The following is a 20,633-nucleotide window of genomic DNA, read 5'->3' as shown; positions in this document are numbered from 1 at the left end:
TATTTTAATAATCGATAATCGACACGTATTTTACATATTTATGACACGTAGTACTTGTATTTATTAAAAATATATTCACATTAGAAAATATACAGGCATATAGGATAAATCTTATAATAATTTTACAATATAACCATCTACCGCATTGCTTAGAGCGGCTTGCCTATTTTAAGTCTATGAATTAATGTACATCTTTAAATACTGTGCACATTGCGATCCAATTCTCGAAAAGGATCGAATTTTAATGATATTGAATACATTTTATCTTGAACTTGTTTTCATGTGAAACTAATTATTGAACATTATTAAAACTTGTGCGTATATTGATCACAACGATCATGCTTACGTATTTTCTAATTGATGATATATAACGAGGCATACAATAAAAGAGAAGCATTCTATCTCACAATTAAAACATTTTAATTAATAAACAATGAATATTTGGAAGAATTAAATTATTTTAATATTATTCGTATGTTATTTAATTGCAAAGATTAAATGTATTAAATAATACTCTTTTTTAAATATTGACGTAACTAAATTACAAGAGAACAAGGATTTTCTTTAAGAAATGTAATAGTTGCAGTTAATTTAGAAAGTTGCAGAATTTGAGCTATCAGTCTTTCCTTATACATTCTTCCTTTTTCTTTCGTCTTTTTTCTTCTCTTTTCTCTCCTTCGGCGTTTTCTATTTTATTTTATAAACGTTTTAAAAAAATACAACTTGCGATATAACGATGTGTACACGTTTGCAATCTGCAATTATATGATCATCAAATCGTAAAATATCAAGATCGTCAAATTTCTTGAGGCAACATTACTTTACATTTACAGTTTACGGATATAAATATGGAAATATGTATATAACATTATGCTATTCAGGCCAGAATATTGTTCTATCATGTTTATATTCATATGTATAATTCGTGCAATACTGCACGATTCTGCTAGCCTAGAGATTCTCAAATACATTCTACAGTAGAAAGTATTTTGAACAAAAAGAAAGTTAAAATTATTATTTCATCCAATTCATGGATTAAAATATTTTACAATATTCAAAAACGCACCAATCAATAAAAAAAAACATTTTTTTAGATAAATAATAAATATTATATAGTAATTATAAATATAAATATTTTTATGTAAAAAGAATAATAATTTTCAATTGTTTTTGTTAAATTTGAAAATCTCTAAGTTGTGGAAGCCAATTTATACTTCGACTTCACATTCATATTAATACAACATTGATAATACTGCAATCTATAAATGCGCGATTATCTGTTTGATAATTCGCGTCTGAGCTCACATATGTTTGAGGTACTGGGATATTTCACTTTTTCTAGGATACGATATTGCAAGGGTCACCGCTGGAACACCCAAACAATCAATGATCTGATATTTATCGATCAAAAGGACAATTATGCCGTTCGTCATTTTTCATCTGACATAAAGCGAATGTTATACTCGCAAATTACACACACAACATACACGTGTCTGAAATCGGTACGATCGATCAACATTAATTATCAAAATGCATCGTAACTTCGGGAATAGATATCGGGTACAACATCGGGGAGAAGTGCAACAGGAACACATTCTCCAAGCATCTCTCGCAAACCTCCGACAAGGGGTCGGGCAACAATTATTAACAGTCAATGTCTTTATTACACAAGTATCAAACACATCAAGGAGACGTGGTCAGTTTTTTTTTATGTTTTTAAAATTTTTTACTCTCCACAAAAGGTAAGAATCTCACCGAGGAATCGTTTCTTGGATATATTCACAGGGCCTAGTGATCCTCTCTCGGGAAGTGACGCGTAGGAGATCGAGCATGCTACACGTCGATGCCGAGTAACTCCCGGCTGTCGGCCCTCGAAAGTCGGCGACGTAGACTGCGACGACGAAACTCCCTCCATCAGACGGATGCGCGTTTCACGCGAAGACCGGCGGAGATCGGAGGCGGTCGATAGCCCTGATATCCGGAAGGGTCTAACAACTCGGAATTCGTCGGACCGAGGCAGGTACAGGAGCACACGCTCACGCAATCGTCCGTATCGTGCATGATCGGCGTATGGCTGGCCAGAAGTTTACCGTTTACCGCCACGACCTCGCCGTCTAACGTTAAAACGTGGTGCGAAGCGGACACCATCTCGCTGTCGTCGCGACGCGCTTCACCGCTCTCTCTGCAACGACACGTTTGTCAGAAATAACGTAATGTTTTTCTATCAGAGAAGGTTGTATCAAATTATAAAAGAAACATATTTACGTCGTCATGAAGCGTAGCACGAGCAAGTTAATGCTGGCAGCGACCACAGCCAAGCCGAAGAGGATGAAGACCAGACTCAAGATCACGTATCCAGGATTTTTGGAAAGCGCTTGATCATTCTGCAAAGAATAATTTAATCATCTCCGTTTCTTTCGCGCCATTAATAAGAAGGACGTCGTTTACCTGAAGAGCGACGTAGTCGCCAAAGCCTATGGTGGTGAGCGTCACGAAACAGTAATAAAAACTGTCGAAGTAACTCCAGCCCTCGTATCGCGAAAACACCGCGGCGCCCGTCGTGATAATTATACTGGAAAGCAGGCCGGTCGCCAGCATAAGATTCATCTCCGTTGCTTCGGTCTTTTGGCATCTAAGATACGTCTTCGCTCGCCTGATCACGACCGATGCAAACTTGTTCAATCGCTCACCAATGCTCTGGAACATCACCAGGCCCAATGGGATTCCCACCATTGCGTACACCATACAAAATGCCTTTCCGGGTTTAGTTACCGGAGTGGAATGTCCATAACCTTGCAGAAAATCATACGTATATCAATCAATTAAATTTATTTTTCGAAATATAATTTTAACTTCAATTTATGTGTTTTTAGGCATTTTTAAATTTTATTATACAAAACACTACTCACCAATCATGGCTAATACTAAAGTGGCAAAATAGAAAGCACCCGCAAACTTCCACTGCGGTCCAGCTTTGTGCGGTTTATTCTCTATTATCACGATCTCGACCATCTTGTAATCCTCCAGCGTAATGTTATATTTTCGCATCATATTACGACGTATCTCTGCAGTAAGTAGGGAAGACGGGGAGACATTTTCCGCCGTGCGGAAATAATTAAATATCAATTATCGATCGGTCAATAAAAATATCTGTCGATGCAAACAGAGAAAGAGAGAGAGATAGGGGTGTATGGGACTTACCTGAGAGAAATTCCCAGCGTTTCTTCTCAGTGTCTGATTCAAGGGCATCAAACACCGCGGCGCCAACCAGAAGATACGTAAACGTGCACACCACCAGCGACAGTGTTCTGACATTCTGTCTCTTCATCTTCGCCGTTTTGTCACCCGCGAGAATATCGCGCGCACACGTACGGCGCGCTACAGAATAAAAAAATCAACGGTCGCGGGTTCAACGAGTTCCTCGAGATTTCCCGCGACGCGCCACATTTATACGGGAGCGCATCCCGTCCACACGGCACGCGAATGAATTTTTATCTCGCACCGGACAAATGGACGTCCATGCAAAAGGTTTATCAGGCATATCAAGTGGAAGCGCACGTCTGAGAGATTAGAATGCCACGAGAGTTGGCATAATACTCGCGAGACAACAAGCGCTGCACGCTCTTACGCCCGAGTATTGATCGCGAGAACCGGATAGTAGAGGGAGAAACCGAAGGGATGCGCCCTAGTTGATTTCTTTGTAGGGTAGGTAGGTAGGTAGGTAGGTAAAGAGATGCTCTCTCGAGCACCACATGGTAACTTCGTCGATGAAATAGTCGAATGATAATCGTAGCGATCGAACAATCGAGTAGTAATCGCGCTTCGATATCGCGATTACTTGTCAGTAGTACGATACGTTTTTGTCGCGAAAGTGGTTGCGTCGATCGTGCACAGACGGCCTGTTCGTGTAAAGTATTAAACTCCTTTGCGAACATGAATCTATTGTTGATAACTCGATCGACATATCTTCAGATTTACTAATTTATTTTTTATCTTTTAAATAATTTAGTTATTGTTTAATATGAGGGATTCATATAAATTCTAAGTAAAAATGAAAATATTCTCCTGAAATACTAAAGAAATTTTTTATATTTATGATATGACATTATATACTTTCTGCTGCTATTGGGGAAATGCTGGTAAAGCTATATACTATATGCAATATAATTTTTTCAACAAAATCTTGAATTTAATTAATTAAACATATTTTAAAATGTTTTTAAATAATTGGCAAAAAGATATGCTGTAGTATGTTATAATATATTGTAATATTCAGATTATAACCGAGTGATAATCGCAGCGACCGAATAAGCGAGTAGTAACCGCGCTCCTATAGCGCGACCTGTCAGTAGTACGACTCGTTTTTATCGCGACAGTAGTAGCGCCAGTCATGCACGTTCGCGCGAAGTATTAAATCTCTTTTGCGAACGCAAATCTATTATTGATAACTCAGCCGACAGGTTTATCTTCAGATTTATTAATTTATTTTTTATGTTTTAAATAATTTAATTATTATTTAATATGAAGGATTTATATAAATTCTAAGTAAAAATGGAAATATTCTCCTGAAATACTAAAGAAATTTTTTCTATTTATGATATGACATTATATACTTTCTGCTGCTATTGGGGAAATGCTAGTAAAGCTATATACTATATGCAATATAATTTTTTCAACAAAATCTTGAATTTAATTAATTAAACATATTTTAAAATGTTTTTAGATAATTGGCAAAAAGATATGCTGTAGTATGTTATAATATATTGTAATATTCAGATTATAACCAAGTGATAATTGCAGCGACCGAATAAGCGAGTAGTAACCGCGCTCCTATAGCGCGACCTGTCAGTAGTACGACTCGTTTTTATCGCGACAGTAGTAGCGCCAGTCATGCACGTTCGCGCGAAGTATTAAATCTCTTTTGCGAACGCAAATCTATTGTTGATAACTCAGCCAACAGGTTTATCTTCAGATTTACTAATTTATTTTTTATTTTTTAAATAATTTAATTATTATTTAATATAAGGGATTTATATAAATTCTAAGTAAAAATGAAAATATTCTTCTGAAATACTAAAGAAATTTTTTCTATTTATGATATGACATTATAATACTTTCTGCTACTATTGGGGAAATGCTGGTAAAGCTATATACTATATGCAATATAATTTTTTCAACAAAATCTTGAATTTAATTAATTAAACATATTTTAAAATGTTTTTAGATAATTGGCAAAAAGATATGCTGTAGTATGTTATAATATATTGTAATATTCAGATTATAACCGAGTGATAATCGCAGCGACCGTAATAAGCGAGTAGTAATCGCGCTTCTATAGCGCGACCTGTCAGTAGTACGACTCGTTTTTATCGCGACAGTAGTAGCGCCAGTCATGCACGTTCGCGCAAAGTATTAAATCTCTTTTGCGAACGCAAATCTATTGTTGATAACTCAGCCGACTTTATTTTCAGATTTACTAATTTATTTTTTATCTTTTAAATAATTTAGTTATTGTTTAATATGAGGGATTCATATAAATTCTAAGTAAAAATGAAAATATTCTCCTGAAATACTAAAGAAATTTTTTATATTTATGATATGACATTATATACTTTCTGCTGCTATTGGGGAAATGCTGGTAAAGCTATATACTATATGCAATATAATTTTTTCAACAAAATCTTGAATTTAATTAATTAAACATATTTTAAAATGTTTTTAAATAATTGGCAAAAAGATATGCTGTAGTATGTTATAATATATTGTAATATTCAGATTATAATCGAGTGATAATCGCAGCGACCGAATAAGCGAGTAGTAACCGCGCTCCTATAGCGCGACCTGTCAGTAGTACGACTCGTTTTTATCGCGACAGTAGTAGCGCCAGTCATGCACGTTCGCGCGAAGTATTAAATCTCTTTTGCTAACGCAAATCTATTATTGATAACTCAGCCGACAGGTTTATCTTCAGATTTATTAATTTATTGTTTATGTTTTAAATAATTTAATTATTATTTAATATGAAGGATTTATATAAATTCTAAGTAAAAATGGAAATATTCTCCTGAAATACTAAAGGAATTTTTTCTATTTATGATATGACATTATATACTTTCTGCTGCTATTGGGGAAATGCTAGTAAAGCTATATACTATATGCAATATAATTTTTTCAACAAAATCTTGAATTTAATTAATTAAACATATTTTAAAATGTTTTTAGATAATTGGCAAAAAGATATGCTGTAGTATGTTATAATATATTGTAATATTCAGATTATAACCAAGTGATAATCGCAGCGACCGAATAAGCGAGTAGTAACCGCGCTCCTATAGCGCGACCTGTCAGTAGTACGACTCGTTTTTATCGCGACAGTAGTAGCGCCAGTCATGCACGTTCGCGCGAAGTATTAAATCTCTTTTGCTAACGCAAATCTATTATTGATAACTCAGCCGACAGGTTTATCTTCAGATTTACTAATTTATTTTTTATGTTTTAAATAGTTTAATTATTATTTAATATGAAGGATTTATATAAATTCTAAGTAAAAATGGAAATATTCTCCTAAAATACTAAAGAAATTTTTTCTATTTATGATATGACATATACTTTCTGCTGCTATTGGGGAAATGCTGGTAAAGCTATATACTATATGCAATATAATTTTTTCAACAAAATCTTGAATTTAATTAATTAAACATATTTTAAAATGTTTTTAGATAATTGGCAAAAAGATATGCTGTAGTATGTTATAATATATTGTAATATTCAGATTATAACCGAGTGATAATCGCAGCGACCGAATAAGCGAGTAGTAATCGCGCTTCTATAGCGCGACCTGTCAGTAGTACGACTCGTTTTTATCGCGACAGTAGTAGCGCCAGTCATGCACGTTCGCGCAAAGTATTAAATCTCTTTTGCGAACGCAAATCTATTGTTGATAACTCAGCCGACTTTATTTTCAGATTTACTAATTTATTTTTTATCTTTTTAATAATTTAGTTATTATTTATTATGAGGATTTATATAAATTCTAAGTAAAAATGGAAATATTCTCCTGAAATACTAAAGAAATTTTTTCTATTTATGATATGACATTATATACTTTCTGCTGCTATTGGGGAAATGCTGGTAAAGCTATATACTATATGCAATATAATTTTTTCAACAAAATCTTGAATATAATTAATTAAACATATTTTAAAATGTTTTTAAATAATTGGCAAAAAGATATGCTGTAGTATGTTATAATATATTGTAATATTCAGATTATAATCGAGTGATAATCGCAGCGACCGAATAAGCGAGTAGTAACCGCGCTTCTATAGCGCGACCTGTCAGTAGTACGACTCGTTTTTATCGCGACAGTAGTAGCGCCAGTCATGCACGTTCGCGCGAAGTATTAAATCTCTTTTGCTAACGCAAATCTATTATTGATAACTCAGCCGACAGGTTTATCTTCAGATTTATTAATTTATTTTTTATGTTTTAAATAATTTAATTATTATTTAATATGAAGGATTTATATAAATTCTAAGTAAAAATGGAAATATTCTCCTAAAATACTAAAGAAATTTTTTCTATTTATGATATGACATATACTTTCTGCTGCTATTGGGGAAATGCTGGTAAAGCTATATACTATATGCAATATAATTTTTTCAACAAAATCTTAAATTTAATTAATTAAACATATTTTAAAATGTTTTTAAATAATTGGCAAAAAGATATGCTGTAGTATGTTATAATATATTGTAATATTCAGATTATAACCGAGTGATAATCGCAGCGACCGAATAAGCGAGTAGTAATCGCGCTCCTATAGCGCGACCTGTCAGTAGTACGACTCGTTTTTATCGCGTCAGTAGTAGCGCCAGTCATGCACGTTCGCGCAAAGTATTAAATCTCTTTTGCTAACGCAAATCTATTATTGATAACTCAGCCGACAGGTTTATCTTCAGATTTACTAATTTATTTTTTATCTTTTTAATAATTTAGTTATTATTTATTATGAGGATTTATATAAATTCTAAGTAAAAATGGAAATATTCTCCTGAAATACTAAAGAAATTTTTTCTATTTATGATATGACATTATATACTTTCTGCTGCTATTGGGGAAATGCTGGTAAAGCTATATACTATATGCAATATAAATTTTTCAACAAAATCTTGAATTTAATTAATTAAACATATTTTAAAATGTTTTTAGATAATTGGCAAAAAGATATGCTGTAGTATGTTATAATATATTGTAATATTCAGATTATAATCGAGTGATAATCGCAGCGACCGAATAAGCGAGTAGTAACCGCGCTCCTATAGCGCTACCTGTTAGTAGTACGAATCATTTTTATCGCGACAATAGTAGCGCTGGTTATACACGGACCGCTTATTCGGGCGAAGTATTAAACCTCCTTTGGGAACGCAAATCTATTGTTAATAACTCGGTCAGCAATCTGCAGACTCATTTACAAATTTAATATATTGTTTATCTTCTAAATTATTAAGTTATTCTTTAGCACAAGGATGTTTAAATTCAAAATAATAGAAGTTCTTCAGGAATACTAAAGAAATATTTTTTTATCTTTGATAAGGCACTATATGTATATACTTTCTATTGCTATTGGAAAAATGTTGGTAAAGCTACGCAAGATATAATTTCTTTTAACTTAAATCTTAAATTTAATTAATTATTTCTGCCAATTATCTCCAAACATTTTAAAAATATTTTAAAATGTTTGGAGATAATTGGCAAAAATATGTTATCGTATATATTATATAAGATAAAAAACTGCACAACTGATAATATTAGTATCCCATATTTACATTTTTTAAATAGTTTTTCGTTTCTAAAATTTTTCACATTTAGTGTTTACATTTTTCGCTTTTCCACATTTAACGGTACATTTCGGTGCTTAACATTTTAATGCTTTACAAACTCTATAAGAAGAAATACAATAGAAATGTTGAACTTTTTACTTTTACTGACAAGTGGTTTTCTCAGAAATCATGTACACAATAAACATTTTCTGCGCCCGCTCAAAATATAATAGCCAAAAATACGCGCAAAAATGTCGTAACAACAAATTGTTGTAAATCTACAGGCATTATTTCTATAATTTATTGTCAATTTGGCTTCTCCCTGTCTGCTTTCAGAAATAATATTATATATATATTGTGAGATATCACCTCCTCGAAAATTGTCGCAAAGTCGGATAACCATAAAACTTGGAAAGAAAAGAAATGAGCATCTTCACGTATAAAGCATGTCAACGAGAAAGAAAGGTATTTTATTACACACATTTACACACAAAAATTTTTAAAAATATTTTACTTCTCGAAACATTTTTTTTTGTTTGATGATAAAAATATTCTCACCGAAAATATTAATTAGTTCGAAGTAGAATAAACATTTTTTCTAATAATAAAAATAATTTATAAATTCAATGTATTAATTGATTAGTATAAATTTAATGAAAGGAAGAGAGTTTATGTAATTTTTCAATCATTTGTTAATTGCAAACTTTTGAATGTTAAACTTATACAACACTCATTTAGAAATTTGTCTTTATTGGTAACGGGAGAAGATTCTCCAATATACTTCATTTCTTAAGGTTTCATTATATAAAACTTGCATAGAGTCTAATCACGGATTATATAAACGTTTATATAAAGGAGACTTACGAGAAGCAGAAGCTGATGATTATGGAGAAACTGAAGGTCAAGATAAATAATTTTTTTGTCATTTCGACTTGCTGAAAATGGTTTAAAGAGAAAATCAAAATATTTATTAAAAAAGATTTCTATATACATAATTTAATTGTACCTACTTCTTGCGCTCGATTCTTATTTTAGTTCACTTTCTATTTAAATTTTTATATTTATTATATTAGAGTTTTTGTTTTGTTTATTTATATAAAAAATGTTATAATTGTGAAAAATATAAATAAAAACTGACTTTCACATTGTATTGGCAAATCATGAAAAATTTTGATTTAATCTTAGAAGTTCATCTTATTCTTTAATTGTAAAATACAATATCAATTATTCTACCGCTGAAAAATATTTAAATATTTCTTGTTATATAATTTTCTTTTTTAAGATAATGATCTTGAGCACTTTATAGCATGTTTATTAATGCGAATACAACATGATGACATTCGCGATACTATGACTAGACTACGATGTCGTTACTCATCCCATCTATTTTCCGCGATGATTTATGAATTCGCTTTTTAACTTTCTCTTTGTTTTCTCCTTCATAAATTTCTATCCGTCCCCACATGACGGGGGCTGTTTAATAACACTTCTCCGCAAATCCCGATTAAGGAGGCTTTGGGGAGTTATCTGGCATGGCGTGCTCCACAGAGATCCGTCCCGATGAATGCAACACACACGAAATGGTATATCAAAAGAGCAGGATCCGATTATTTGCATGCAGATAGATTGCGCCGCTACTGATCTTGTTTGCTGAACAACGACCTATATTGCATCGCTGTTGAACGAGGTAAAGGATAAGATATTCTAAGAAAATTGCCAGCGTCTCTATTGCCAACCAAGGCGCGATCAGTTAAAGATGTAACAGTATCTGTCAAATAAAAAATTACGCTTTTCGACTGGTCAGTATTTATTTTAAACGCTTTCGATATTTGTATCTCTCCTTTTTGTTACGTCATTTTATGTCGATATTTATGATGCGCATTGTTTTTCAATACGGAATAAATTTAATGGGATTACGTATAGGTTTAACGTAATTGATTACGTTAACAGACGTTAATTAACGTGGACCTTTTGATTTAATGCAACTTACAGGATGCAGTAATAGATCGATAAAGAGAGAGAAAGAGAGAGAGAAAGAAAGAGAGAAAAAATTGTGTTTTTCAACGACAAAAATAGCCGTTGACTACTAGGGATGAAGATGGGGTTCTCTTCATGGCAAGAAAAGTGTCATATATCAACGGCGACGGGTGCAAATGTTTGTAAAGAGAATAAGCAGAGCAAGCGTACTAAAATTACTCTGTCGCTTAATCGTAAATAAAAATATTTTATCTTTAAATTAACAGTAAGTAAAATACATACAATCTTACTTTCTAAATTATAAACCAATAGATTGCAATTTTCGAATTTCAGAGTGTGTGTTCGAAATCTGAATATTAGGAAAATCCCTAAATTTTAAAATAATTTTAGGATACATTATATGTATAATATATAAAAATATGCTTTACTTCGTAAAATTATTTTATATTCTGCTAACATAAAATTATATTATATTACAATATATAATATTATATTTGCAGCAATCTAATATACATAATGAGAATAATTTATAAAATGTTTCCTAAGCCAGAGAGAGAAAAATTAAAAGCAAAAATTGTTTTAATGTTAATGTTTCTTGAAAAATATCCATCAACTAAAAATAGTCCTTTTACAGACGCTCACTTTGCTCCGATTTCTGTCTACCTTTCTATGAAGTGATTGACAAATAATCGAGTCGCGCAAAAAAGATGATAAAAACATTGATGATAATAATATCGACATAGATTGATTTGTACATAAGTGAAAACAAAATTGATAACATTAATCTAAATGCATATTTTACGCGCTTCATCAAGTTAGAACATAAATATATCTAAGATAAAAAAATTCTTAACGACCCAACTGGCATAAATATATCTTTATTGTTAGTTAGACATCATATTAAAATAAAAACAACGTTTCGACCCATTATTTTGAGTCCTTATCAAGTCTGACATAAAATTAATTTTAACTTTTTTAGAATTCAAACATGTAAAATAAAATGTGTCAACTCGACCTTTCAACAAGATGGCAAAACGTTAACTGATAAGGACCCAAAACAAGGGTCAAAACGTTGTCTTTATTTTAATAAGATGTCTAACTAACAATGAACATGACTAGTCCATTGATTCTGCATCATTGGCCAATCTTTCGATTTCATTCAACTAAGCGTAAAAAAAGATTTTGCGATTATTTTAGGTCAGTATCAACAAAGTTGAAAATCGTATAAATGCGATTTAGAAATTTCATATAAACTCTACAGATCTACATCCATTGATTAATAAAAATTGAGAAATTTAATCATATATTGTAAAACATCTGTCTTACAATAATCAGAGAAGAATTAAAGATTTGAAACATTGAAATAAAGGTAAAAATAAAAAAATTTTTATATTTAAATATCTTTGGAAGCTAATAAAAAAGTTTAAGAGCGTTAAATAACAAAAAGCGATGCAATATTCCTCGAATATCGCAATAATTTCTTAAAGTTAGAATTATGTAAGAAGTCAATTATGGATTAATAAAGCATCATTCATTTCCAGTCGATTTTTTAATTTTATTATTTCAGCGTTGTCTGTCGCAACAATGATTAGGTATTGATACGCAGGATTTCAGACAATCCAGACTCGTTCAGTCTCAGAAATGACAACAGGTTGGTAACATCACTTTCACATTTCTGTGAATTATTTTTGCTCTCATAATTTAAACACGCTCAAGCGTGCCGCACGTTACGCGTTACGCGATGAAAATTTAATCGGGAAACACAGAAAGCGGTCTACGAAAGCAACGTCACGAGTAAATAATAATAACCAACGTGTTGCGGGTAAATATAGCCGCGATGCGTCGCGTCCCAACGTTTCCCCGATTAAATTAGAATATAACTGGATCTTGTGCATCGTTTCATCAACCACTCGTTTCATTCACCACTCTTCGCGAATTTATCACGAATAAAATTAAAATTCCGTTTGTCCGCGTGGTTGTTTATTCGGTTATCACGCAGAAACGACTGACCCGATTTTCAATTTCACAATATGTATATCATATAGATAATCCAACTTAATACTGTGTGTCACTGATCCTACATTCGATAAGAAAACTGCTGCGTGGATGCGATTGCAAAATTGACAATTACATATTATATAAAATGTTAACATTGACATTTTAGAACAAAAATTAAAATTACGAGAAAAAATGTTTTTATGTCTCGCATAAATATCTTTTTTTTTGTTCAATAAGTTCTAAATTTACATTTTGTTTTCTTTTAATGTAATTTATTGGTTTTAAAATGTGATTATTAAATAAATGAGAAATAAATGCATTTTCCGCGATTGGGATTATTAAAACACTTGTCGATTATTTTATGATGTTTTGAAGGGAAGCTTATGCATCTTTAAAAAGCTTTTATTACAAACAATTGTCTTTGCTCGACATCCTTTTCATTTGTTAATCCACGCGAGCATTTCAACTCATTTCAAGTTAGAATCGCGAACTCTGTTTTTCTCGCAATTAGGTCAAGCGTATAAGTATCGGAAAGTAACGCTCGACCTAACATTCTACGTTTTATTGATACAAAAATGCTGTGATGCGTATTTGCATTATTATCGTACCGCCATTCGCAGTGTTAATCGTCAATGTAATCAAATAAATCCGCGGTTATATTTTTCTTTACAATTATTGGTATTTCCACTTAATTGCACAAAAAATTCATCTACAATTTTTATTTTGGTTATAAACTTGATTTAAATCTTTTTGTTGACATTATATTTTTCTTTGAAAGTAATATTAAATTGTTACTATATTTGTAGCATTAATATAAAATTATGTATATCAAAGGAATAAATTATAAGACATTTTTAAATAGAAGATTACGAGCATGACGTCGGATTGCAACGAGAAAATGTAAAAATAAAACTCAATATGATAAATAGAAAAAATAAGTTTTTCATCTCTCTTTCAGACGTCTCAAGACACCATTTCGAAATAGACATACAATTAATAATTACTTATGCTTTTTGAAAAATCTCGACTTTGACTTATTTTCAACGCCGCAGGCTCGAAGCATAATAAAACAATTTTTGCTCTTTTCATAGTTTATAATGATTCATCTTGGTAGCCATAATTACACATTGTTAAGCATACCTAATCATTACGCATCGTGTTTAATTTACGAGATATACATACGTAATGAAATAGCAATCCTTATATATTCTTGTAGAAGAAGTGTCTATTTTAATGACTCCGTGTGTGATAAGCTTGTATAATTTAACCACCTGACTCTTGTCAGGCCTGATTGTTTCTCGTTACAAATAATTTGACGATAACCAAATTTTCCACACGATTGTGTATCGTATTAAAGCCAACGAGGATTATTTCGTCTCGTTGATTAAGTGCTTGGATCTTAATTGCCGTTACCAGTTAACGAACTAGCATTCCTCTGCCCATCCAAATCGTTACATCTACCTTATCTTGATCGTCTTCGATTTTAAATCAACCAAAACTTTTGCGTTCAACGTAACACAGAATTACTTCAGACAGTCAATGAGCTTGTACAGCACACGTAACAAGAAAAAAATATCTTTCTGCGTCTTTCCATTATTCCTAGCCAGACGCGAGATTCGTGACATCTCTCGTTTCTCGGCTCGTTAAACGTCAAATGGAAAGCGACTCCTAGAGGGATTCATTCTATTTTATTGTTTCGAATTACGATAACGGTGCGTGTTTTCAGCGAACTACACTATGCAATTCACATTGCATTGATCTAGATGATTTTTTCTTTTTTAATTGTAAACATTTGACGATGTGTTTGCGACGCAATCGAGACGATTGTATAAATATTATTGAAGCGGCGCTTTTTCTCACTCGTTCCAAGTTAAAAACCAATCAAATAGACAGGCAAGCAGCTTTGCGCGATTATTTCTTTTCTCTTGGCGCATTTTATTTCCCAATAATGCGCCGTCTTGCAATAGTAGGTCCTTCCATGTCGCATCACGCCCGATCGGAAGCCATCAAGATTCTCGACGAGTAATTGAACTTGATTCCACATCTATGTATTGGCCCTGCGTCCTTGAATCTCTGGATATGTTCGCGCCACAAGTGTGCAATAAATCACTGCAGCTTGATAGATGCTCACGGATTGATCGCCGACAGAGCAATCGTACAACCTTGAAACTGTATAAAAAATGTTGCACTTTATACGTACAAAGCAGAATTATTGTATATAACGCAATTGCTACTGGTAAGAGAAATGTTGATAATAAAGAATTTTTTATAAATTATAATTCTATATATTAATATTGGTTTTTCTATATTTGATAAATAATTTATAATTTATCTAACAAAAAGTTTTGTATTATATAATAACAAGAGAAAAATAAAAAGTGCAATTATATTATACATTTTTTATTTTTTTATTTTTTATGAAAGTTTTATTTATAAGAATGTCTAAAAAGTTGCAGAGGAAATATCTCATTTGATACTAATCATTCTATCAATAGAATATGTCTACAAGAGCTCAGCATTCAATAATAAAACTGTGATTGTATTAAATTGTAAATTGTATTATTTAAAAATAGCAAAATTGAAATACCATACAGAAGATATAAAAAGACATTCGGAATGTATAAATATATATCGATGCTGCAAATATGGTAGTTATTTTGAAGCTGAAAGCTCGCACAACCCCGAGCGAATTAAGTTAGTTGCAACTACGAGAGTACATCAAAGAGAGAGCTATATGCATGCAAATATTTGTTTCATGTTTTAATATAAAATTCTTTAGAACATGCGTTTATTAACATGCATATTTTTAGTATATTCTTTACATTTAATTATCAATTTTTAATAAACACCTTGTATTAAATTAATAAATTCTTTAATCAAATTATTCAAACTAATTGTAAAGAAAAATTTACCATATCTGCGCGAAAAACAGGATGCGACTGAAATACAAATTAAGACACTTAATAATATCTGCGGTTAATTTCTTTTAATATTCAAATATTTTTTCAGAAACTAGTGAATAAATGTTATTTAGAATATACTTATTAAAAAATTAAACAAATATACTTATTTTTGGTAGACGCTTGAATTCTTGAAAGAGATTTAACGACATTGTCGAGCTTCTTGATTTTTATCCGTCGTAGGCGGATAATACGATATCAACAGTTCCTTGAATTCATTTGCCTTCTGAAATAAACCATTTGATTTGCTTCAACCATAGAAGTATTATAAGACGAATACAAGTTTAATTCTTGAGAATCGGATGATGATGAATTATTAAGTATTAGATTAATTCTCGTTACTCCATCAAGATGCAGACTCAAAAAATCTATGAAAAGCAATCTCTTATTATCCGATCTATGCACTTTAAAATTCACACAATGTAACTTTATGGCTTTCACGTACATTTTTCATTCTTAAAGTTTTTTTCAGCTTCAAGATTGAAGAGACTTATATAAGCCAATATTCATCACGCAGATTATTATTATCTGTAATGCAATATAATGATTTACGTTTGTTAATAAAGTACATTTTGCGATTATTTGTGCAATTACATTATCATATTATAAAATGACATTAAATTATAGATTAAACTACACGAGAAATGACGTATTTAATGACGTATTTGGAAAGAAGGTTGCCAGGCTTCAGCCTTTTTCCTGAAATCTAAGATCTAATCGATTAAAATACCAGCATTTTCGTAGTTATATAGAGCACTGTTTTATTAAACAAATAAATTTCAAAATTTTTTTTGCTTAATGTTAAATATAAATGTTGTTTAATATAATCGCTCGCTCAAAAATTCCAATTCCCTCCTTTTTCTGAAACATAATCCCAAATACGTCATTGTTAGCATATAAATATGCAATTTTATATACAACGATTTAAAGTAATGCAAATCCAATATTAAAACTAAATATAGCTCTGAATATATACTTTATCTAGGTCTCGGATTTCATAAAAACTTTTTTATCTTGATATTCCGCATTTCTCGAGACAAAATCGCGAGTGAAAGGAAAAATTAAAATTTTCAAGACGATGCACATTAACACGCGATATTATTGCATAGTGATCGATAATCGAACAATCAAAAAGCTATACACGACGTGTGGTACTTTTATCTATAACCGATGATATCTGCAGAATCGAAAAAAGTTCGTAAGAAACTATCGAGACACAATATATCGACGCAACGACGTCGACGAATGGGCGCCACCGGAAACTTTTCATTCCCTTCTCGTCAACTCCTTATCCTGCCGAAAATCTCACAAACTTTAATAACATATCTTTTTCACGAGGGCAACTCGCAAATTCTTTAGAAGATAATAAAGTCTCACGCAAACAAGATTTAAAAATGAATCTGAATTTTTATGATGAAATTTAAGATAACGACCCTGCTTGTGTGTGATTAAATGTGTGTGTGAAAAAACCTACATATATATACGCTAATTATGTCTCTTCTTTATTTGTAACCATATTGAGAAAAATTAAATTAATATTTTTATATTTTATTTGTAAAATACAATAGTTACTGCACTTATATAATCTAGAGAAAATATATTTTTATATATAACATTTTAATTATTTTAATCATAATATTTGTTTTTCTCTAATATATTTATAGAAAAGATTTGTTTTTTATATTTAAAAAAATTATATAAAAATATCAAAACGCAATTTTGTTTGTTTGAAATCCATCGTGATCATCGCTACGTCTGACAAGAGAAGAACAACGAAAAGACATCATTCAATTTTTATCTGAAATCAGAGTCAACTCGCGCGATTTTGTGACGCGACTCGTCCGGAGGAGGTGTACCTTTATCAAATAATGGCGTCGTCCAAGAGAAATGCGAGAGACCGACCTAAGAAGAAGCGGGTAATAACAGAACGAGGAACGCGTCCTGGTATCCGTCATCGCGTATCAACGCAACGTAAACGCGCAAACACTCCGCATCGACGACAACCGTACGATTCTGTCAGTATACCTCAACTGGTCTACGAGCTCCTCACTATCGATAAATACAATCAAGGTAATGCGTCGCAAGCACCGGTAGAATAAACTGCAATTGGACTCATTGTCAGACATGAAATAAAATTAATTAGAGCCGAGAATTTTGTATCTCTTGTCAGATGCGTACACCGCATGTAACTCTGATCGGTAACTGATAAAACGAGTTGAAATTGTATCAGCGCAGCTAGAAATGGCCCAAAGATACGTGCGTGTAAGCTAACATCGTTACTACATTTGTCGTCGTAGAGGCGAAACGCTTTCAGTCTCCGGAACGCTTCAGGACACCCCGTCGAAGAATACAAAAATATCACGAACGGCAAAGGCTTCCGTACGAGGTGGTCGACCGTCTTGATAGTCCGGAATCCGTCCAAGTGCCCAAGTACGGGATGGGATCTAGACCTATGTCCATTGAAAGTCTCACGGAATCGATTAACGCTCCAAATAACTCGGTGCCAAGTTCCGCGAACAGCAGCGTATCTGATATCTCCGTGAAGCCGATCGCGTTAGCGAACTCGCTCAACAGCGCCAGAGCGCTCTTCAAGAAAAAGTCCCTGGTCCAGGTTATAAACAATTATATCAAGGCAGGCATCGAGGAAGGTATTACTTTTCAAGTCCAGTTTTCCTTTTAGCGATTAAAAAAAATATATAAAATAAGACGCGACAATATTTCCACAAATTGCATACGGATGCAATTGCATCCCGGGCAGCTGTCATTACACACCGCTGTTCGTAAAAGCATTCTTGACCACGAGGTCGGGTTTCTCGAATCGACGACGGAAGTAGTCGTGCCCAACGAATGGCCATCCACGTTGCAGGGAAGCGACAGGCGAAAAAGTACATCCGCAAGGCGTTGTCCTTTGGCGTGAGATCGGGTTACCTGATCCCGGCCGATCGACAGGGCAACGTGCTCCACGTGTGCCCGACCCTGGACACGGGATCTTGGAGCACGGGACTGACTGACGTCGAGTCGCGTCGAAGACGACGCGTCGCGCGACGAGGAGAGATCCGGCCGACGACGCTCGACGACCGCAAGGCGATGCGTCGGGGCATTCCGCGGAATAAACCACGTCACGACGTGGACCAAGAGCAGATCACGCGCCCCAAAAGGAGACACTTCGCTCAGAGTCCTGCTAGGACGAGTTTGAGCCCGAGAGCGAGCAAGCAGAAAAAATCGTCCGACGAATCGACGTTGCGCAAGAGAAACAAGCCAAAAACTGTCATGAAAAGAAAGAGGTCGGTTCATTTCTTGATTACAGAAAGATAATTCATTTATCAATCTCATGTAATTTTCCCATTATAAGTTTTAATCTAAATAATTAAATAACTCTCATCTCGTCCGCAGAGATAGATTATTTTATTACATTAATTATCGTACGTATCATTGTGTTAACGATAAAAATTAATTACTCGGTACAAAAAAATTGTAAAATAGTTTTCATATTTTCTTGTAAAATTTTTTGCAGTATTATTTGATCAAATAATTATCTGTTATAAATGCATCATCAAAAATATCGCTTAATAAATGCATTATAAGCGCCTTAATAAATTTAAATTTTCATGTGCAGCGAGAAAATAAAAAGATTTATGTTACAGCAATATTAAATCCCTCTTTTTTCAAATGGTATTCTAGTGAATAACAAAATACTTATCTATTTTATATATCATGCGATACATTCTTCAAGAAAATATGCTTTGCATATTTGTACAAGAGAGAATTTTCATTTAAATCGTATGTCTGTTTTTAGCAAAATTAACGATACTCGGAGACAACAGCGAAAAAGAGGCGACGACAAAGATGTGAGAAAACCGGTCAAACGACGTCGCATGGCTTCGTCTTCGAAACGCACTGAAAACAATCAATTCGAACCAATCGAGCAAAGTTGCACGAACGCGAACGAGGGAGATCGCAATCAATATAAAGGCAATGAAGATAATTGTGTGACAATTACTGAGAGGCGGAAGTCGACGTCGAGTCAGGAAGACGGTTCGGAGGTGGAGACACAGAAAGCCGGGATGAGTATTGACGAAAATCGTGAAAATGCAGAGTGCAAAAACGCCGCGGACGATGACGACGACGCTGACGACGACGAAAAGTCTGATGAGGCGAGCATTGAACACAGCACGAACTGCGCGATCAGAGAAATGGATGCTTAAGAAATTGAGCGCCCACCTCGAGTGAAGAATGATTTTCTTCGTCCGGAAGATCTCTCATCTTTGTACGCTCCGTCTCATTCATCGTTTGTTGAATGTATTTACTGTACTCCCCTTTTTAGAAATCTATTTTGGAATTACATTTTTATTTTGCAAGCATGCGTTTATGTAATTCTTTCGGTCAAATTTTTATTGAGAGTGAGAGAGAGAGAGAGAGAGAGAGAGAGGAAAAGAAGCTATTATGCAAATGTGTAATTTTGTTAAAATCCCTTTGAATGCTATTCCAAGTTTAGTGAGAAATCTAATCCAATATTACTTTTAACAATAAAATAATTCATATTATTCTGCTTTTAAAAATGCAATATAAATAAATTAATAAAAATTTAGATATATTTTTTAACATTAAAAAAAAAGATACTCAACTCGAAAGAGTTTTCAATTTTAATTTTGCTCTTATTAAGGACAAGGGATTAGACGATATTTATTGATTGCTACATATATATACAATACTATCGTTATTCGGAATTGTTGCCAATTTAATTCAAATAGGCAAATTGTTACTGTCACGAACATTCAATCCCTCTTTCTCTCTTTTTCTCTCTTTTTTCCTTTCGGTGATGCATTACAAATCTGTGCAATTTCGAGTCTTAATGTAATTAAATCGATTGCGATAT

The 20,633-nt window shown here is 32.9% G+C and overlaps 2 protein-coding genes across 2 annotated transcripts; one reads left to right on the top strand and one right to left on the bottom strand.

Moving 5' to 3' along the window:
• Positions 1-28: 28 nt before the first annotated feature.
• Task7 (TWIK-related acid-sensitive K[+] channel 7) lies at positions 29-3,617 on the bottom strand. The gene is made up of 5 exons (XM_029318398.2): positions 3,202-3,617; positions 2,910-3,065; positions 2,449-2,792; positions 2,266-2,384; positions 29-2,182 (listed from the first exon to the last, which is right to left on the bottom strand). The coding sequence occupies exons 1-5, from the start codon at positions 3,326-3,328 to the stop codon at positions 1,915-1,917; spliced, it is 1,014 nt and encodes a 337-aa protein (XP_029174231.1). The 5' UTR covers positions 3,329-3,617; the 3' UTR covers positions 29-1,914.
• A 14,008-nt stretch (positions 3,618-17,625) lies between these two features.
• LOC114942867 (uncharacterized) lies at positions 17,626-19,962 on the top strand. Its single transcript, XM_085482246.1, has 4 exons — positions 17,626-17,841; positions 18,057-18,405; positions 18,624-19,041; positions 19,554-19,962. The coding sequence occupies exons 1-4, from the start codon at positions 17,626-17,628 to the stop codon at positions 19,960-19,962; spliced, it is 1,392 nt and encodes a 463-aa protein (XP_085338372.1).
• The last annotated feature ends 671 nt before the right edge of the window (positions 19,963-20,633 follow it).

The sequence above is a fragment of the Nylanderia fulva genome, unplaced genomic scaffold, assembly GCF_048542155.1.
Source record: "Nylanderia fulva isolate GAGA-0341 unplaced genomic scaffold, ASM4854215v1 Scaffold2, whole genome shotgun sequence".
Classification (NCBI taxonomy): domain Eukaryota; kingdom Metazoa; phylum Arthropoda; class Insecta; order Hymenoptera; family Formicidae; genus Nylanderia; species Nylanderia fulva.
This window is presented reverse-complemented; position numbering and strand designations above follow the sequence as displayed.

Bases quoted from the DNA above. Each gene is read 5' to 3' on its own strand.
- Task7 (XM_029318398.2), bottom strand. From the start codon at position 3,328: ATGAAGAGACAGAATGTCAGAACACTGTCGCTGGTGGTGTGCACGTTT. The intron at 3,066-3,201 runs GTAAGTCCCATA...TACTTACTGCAG, and splicing joins ACGCTGGGAATTTCTCTCAG to AGATACGTCGTAATATGATG. The intron at 2,793-2,909 runs GTGAGTAGTGTT...ATTTTCTGCAAG, and splicing joins TTTAGTATTAGCCATGATTG to GTTATGGACATTCCACTCCG.
- LOC114942867 (XM_085482246.1), top strand. From the start codon at position 17,626: ATGGCGTCGTCCAAGAGAAATGCGAGAGACCGACCTAAGAAGAAGCGG. The intron at 18,406-18,623 runs GTATTACTTTTC...TCCACGTTGCAG, and splicing joins CAAGGCAGGCATCGAGGAAG to GGAAGCGACAGGCGAAAAAG. The intron at 19,042-19,553 runs GTCGGTTCATTT...GTCTGTTTTTAG, and splicing joins ACTGTCATGAAAAGAAAGAG to CAAAATTAACGATACTCGGA.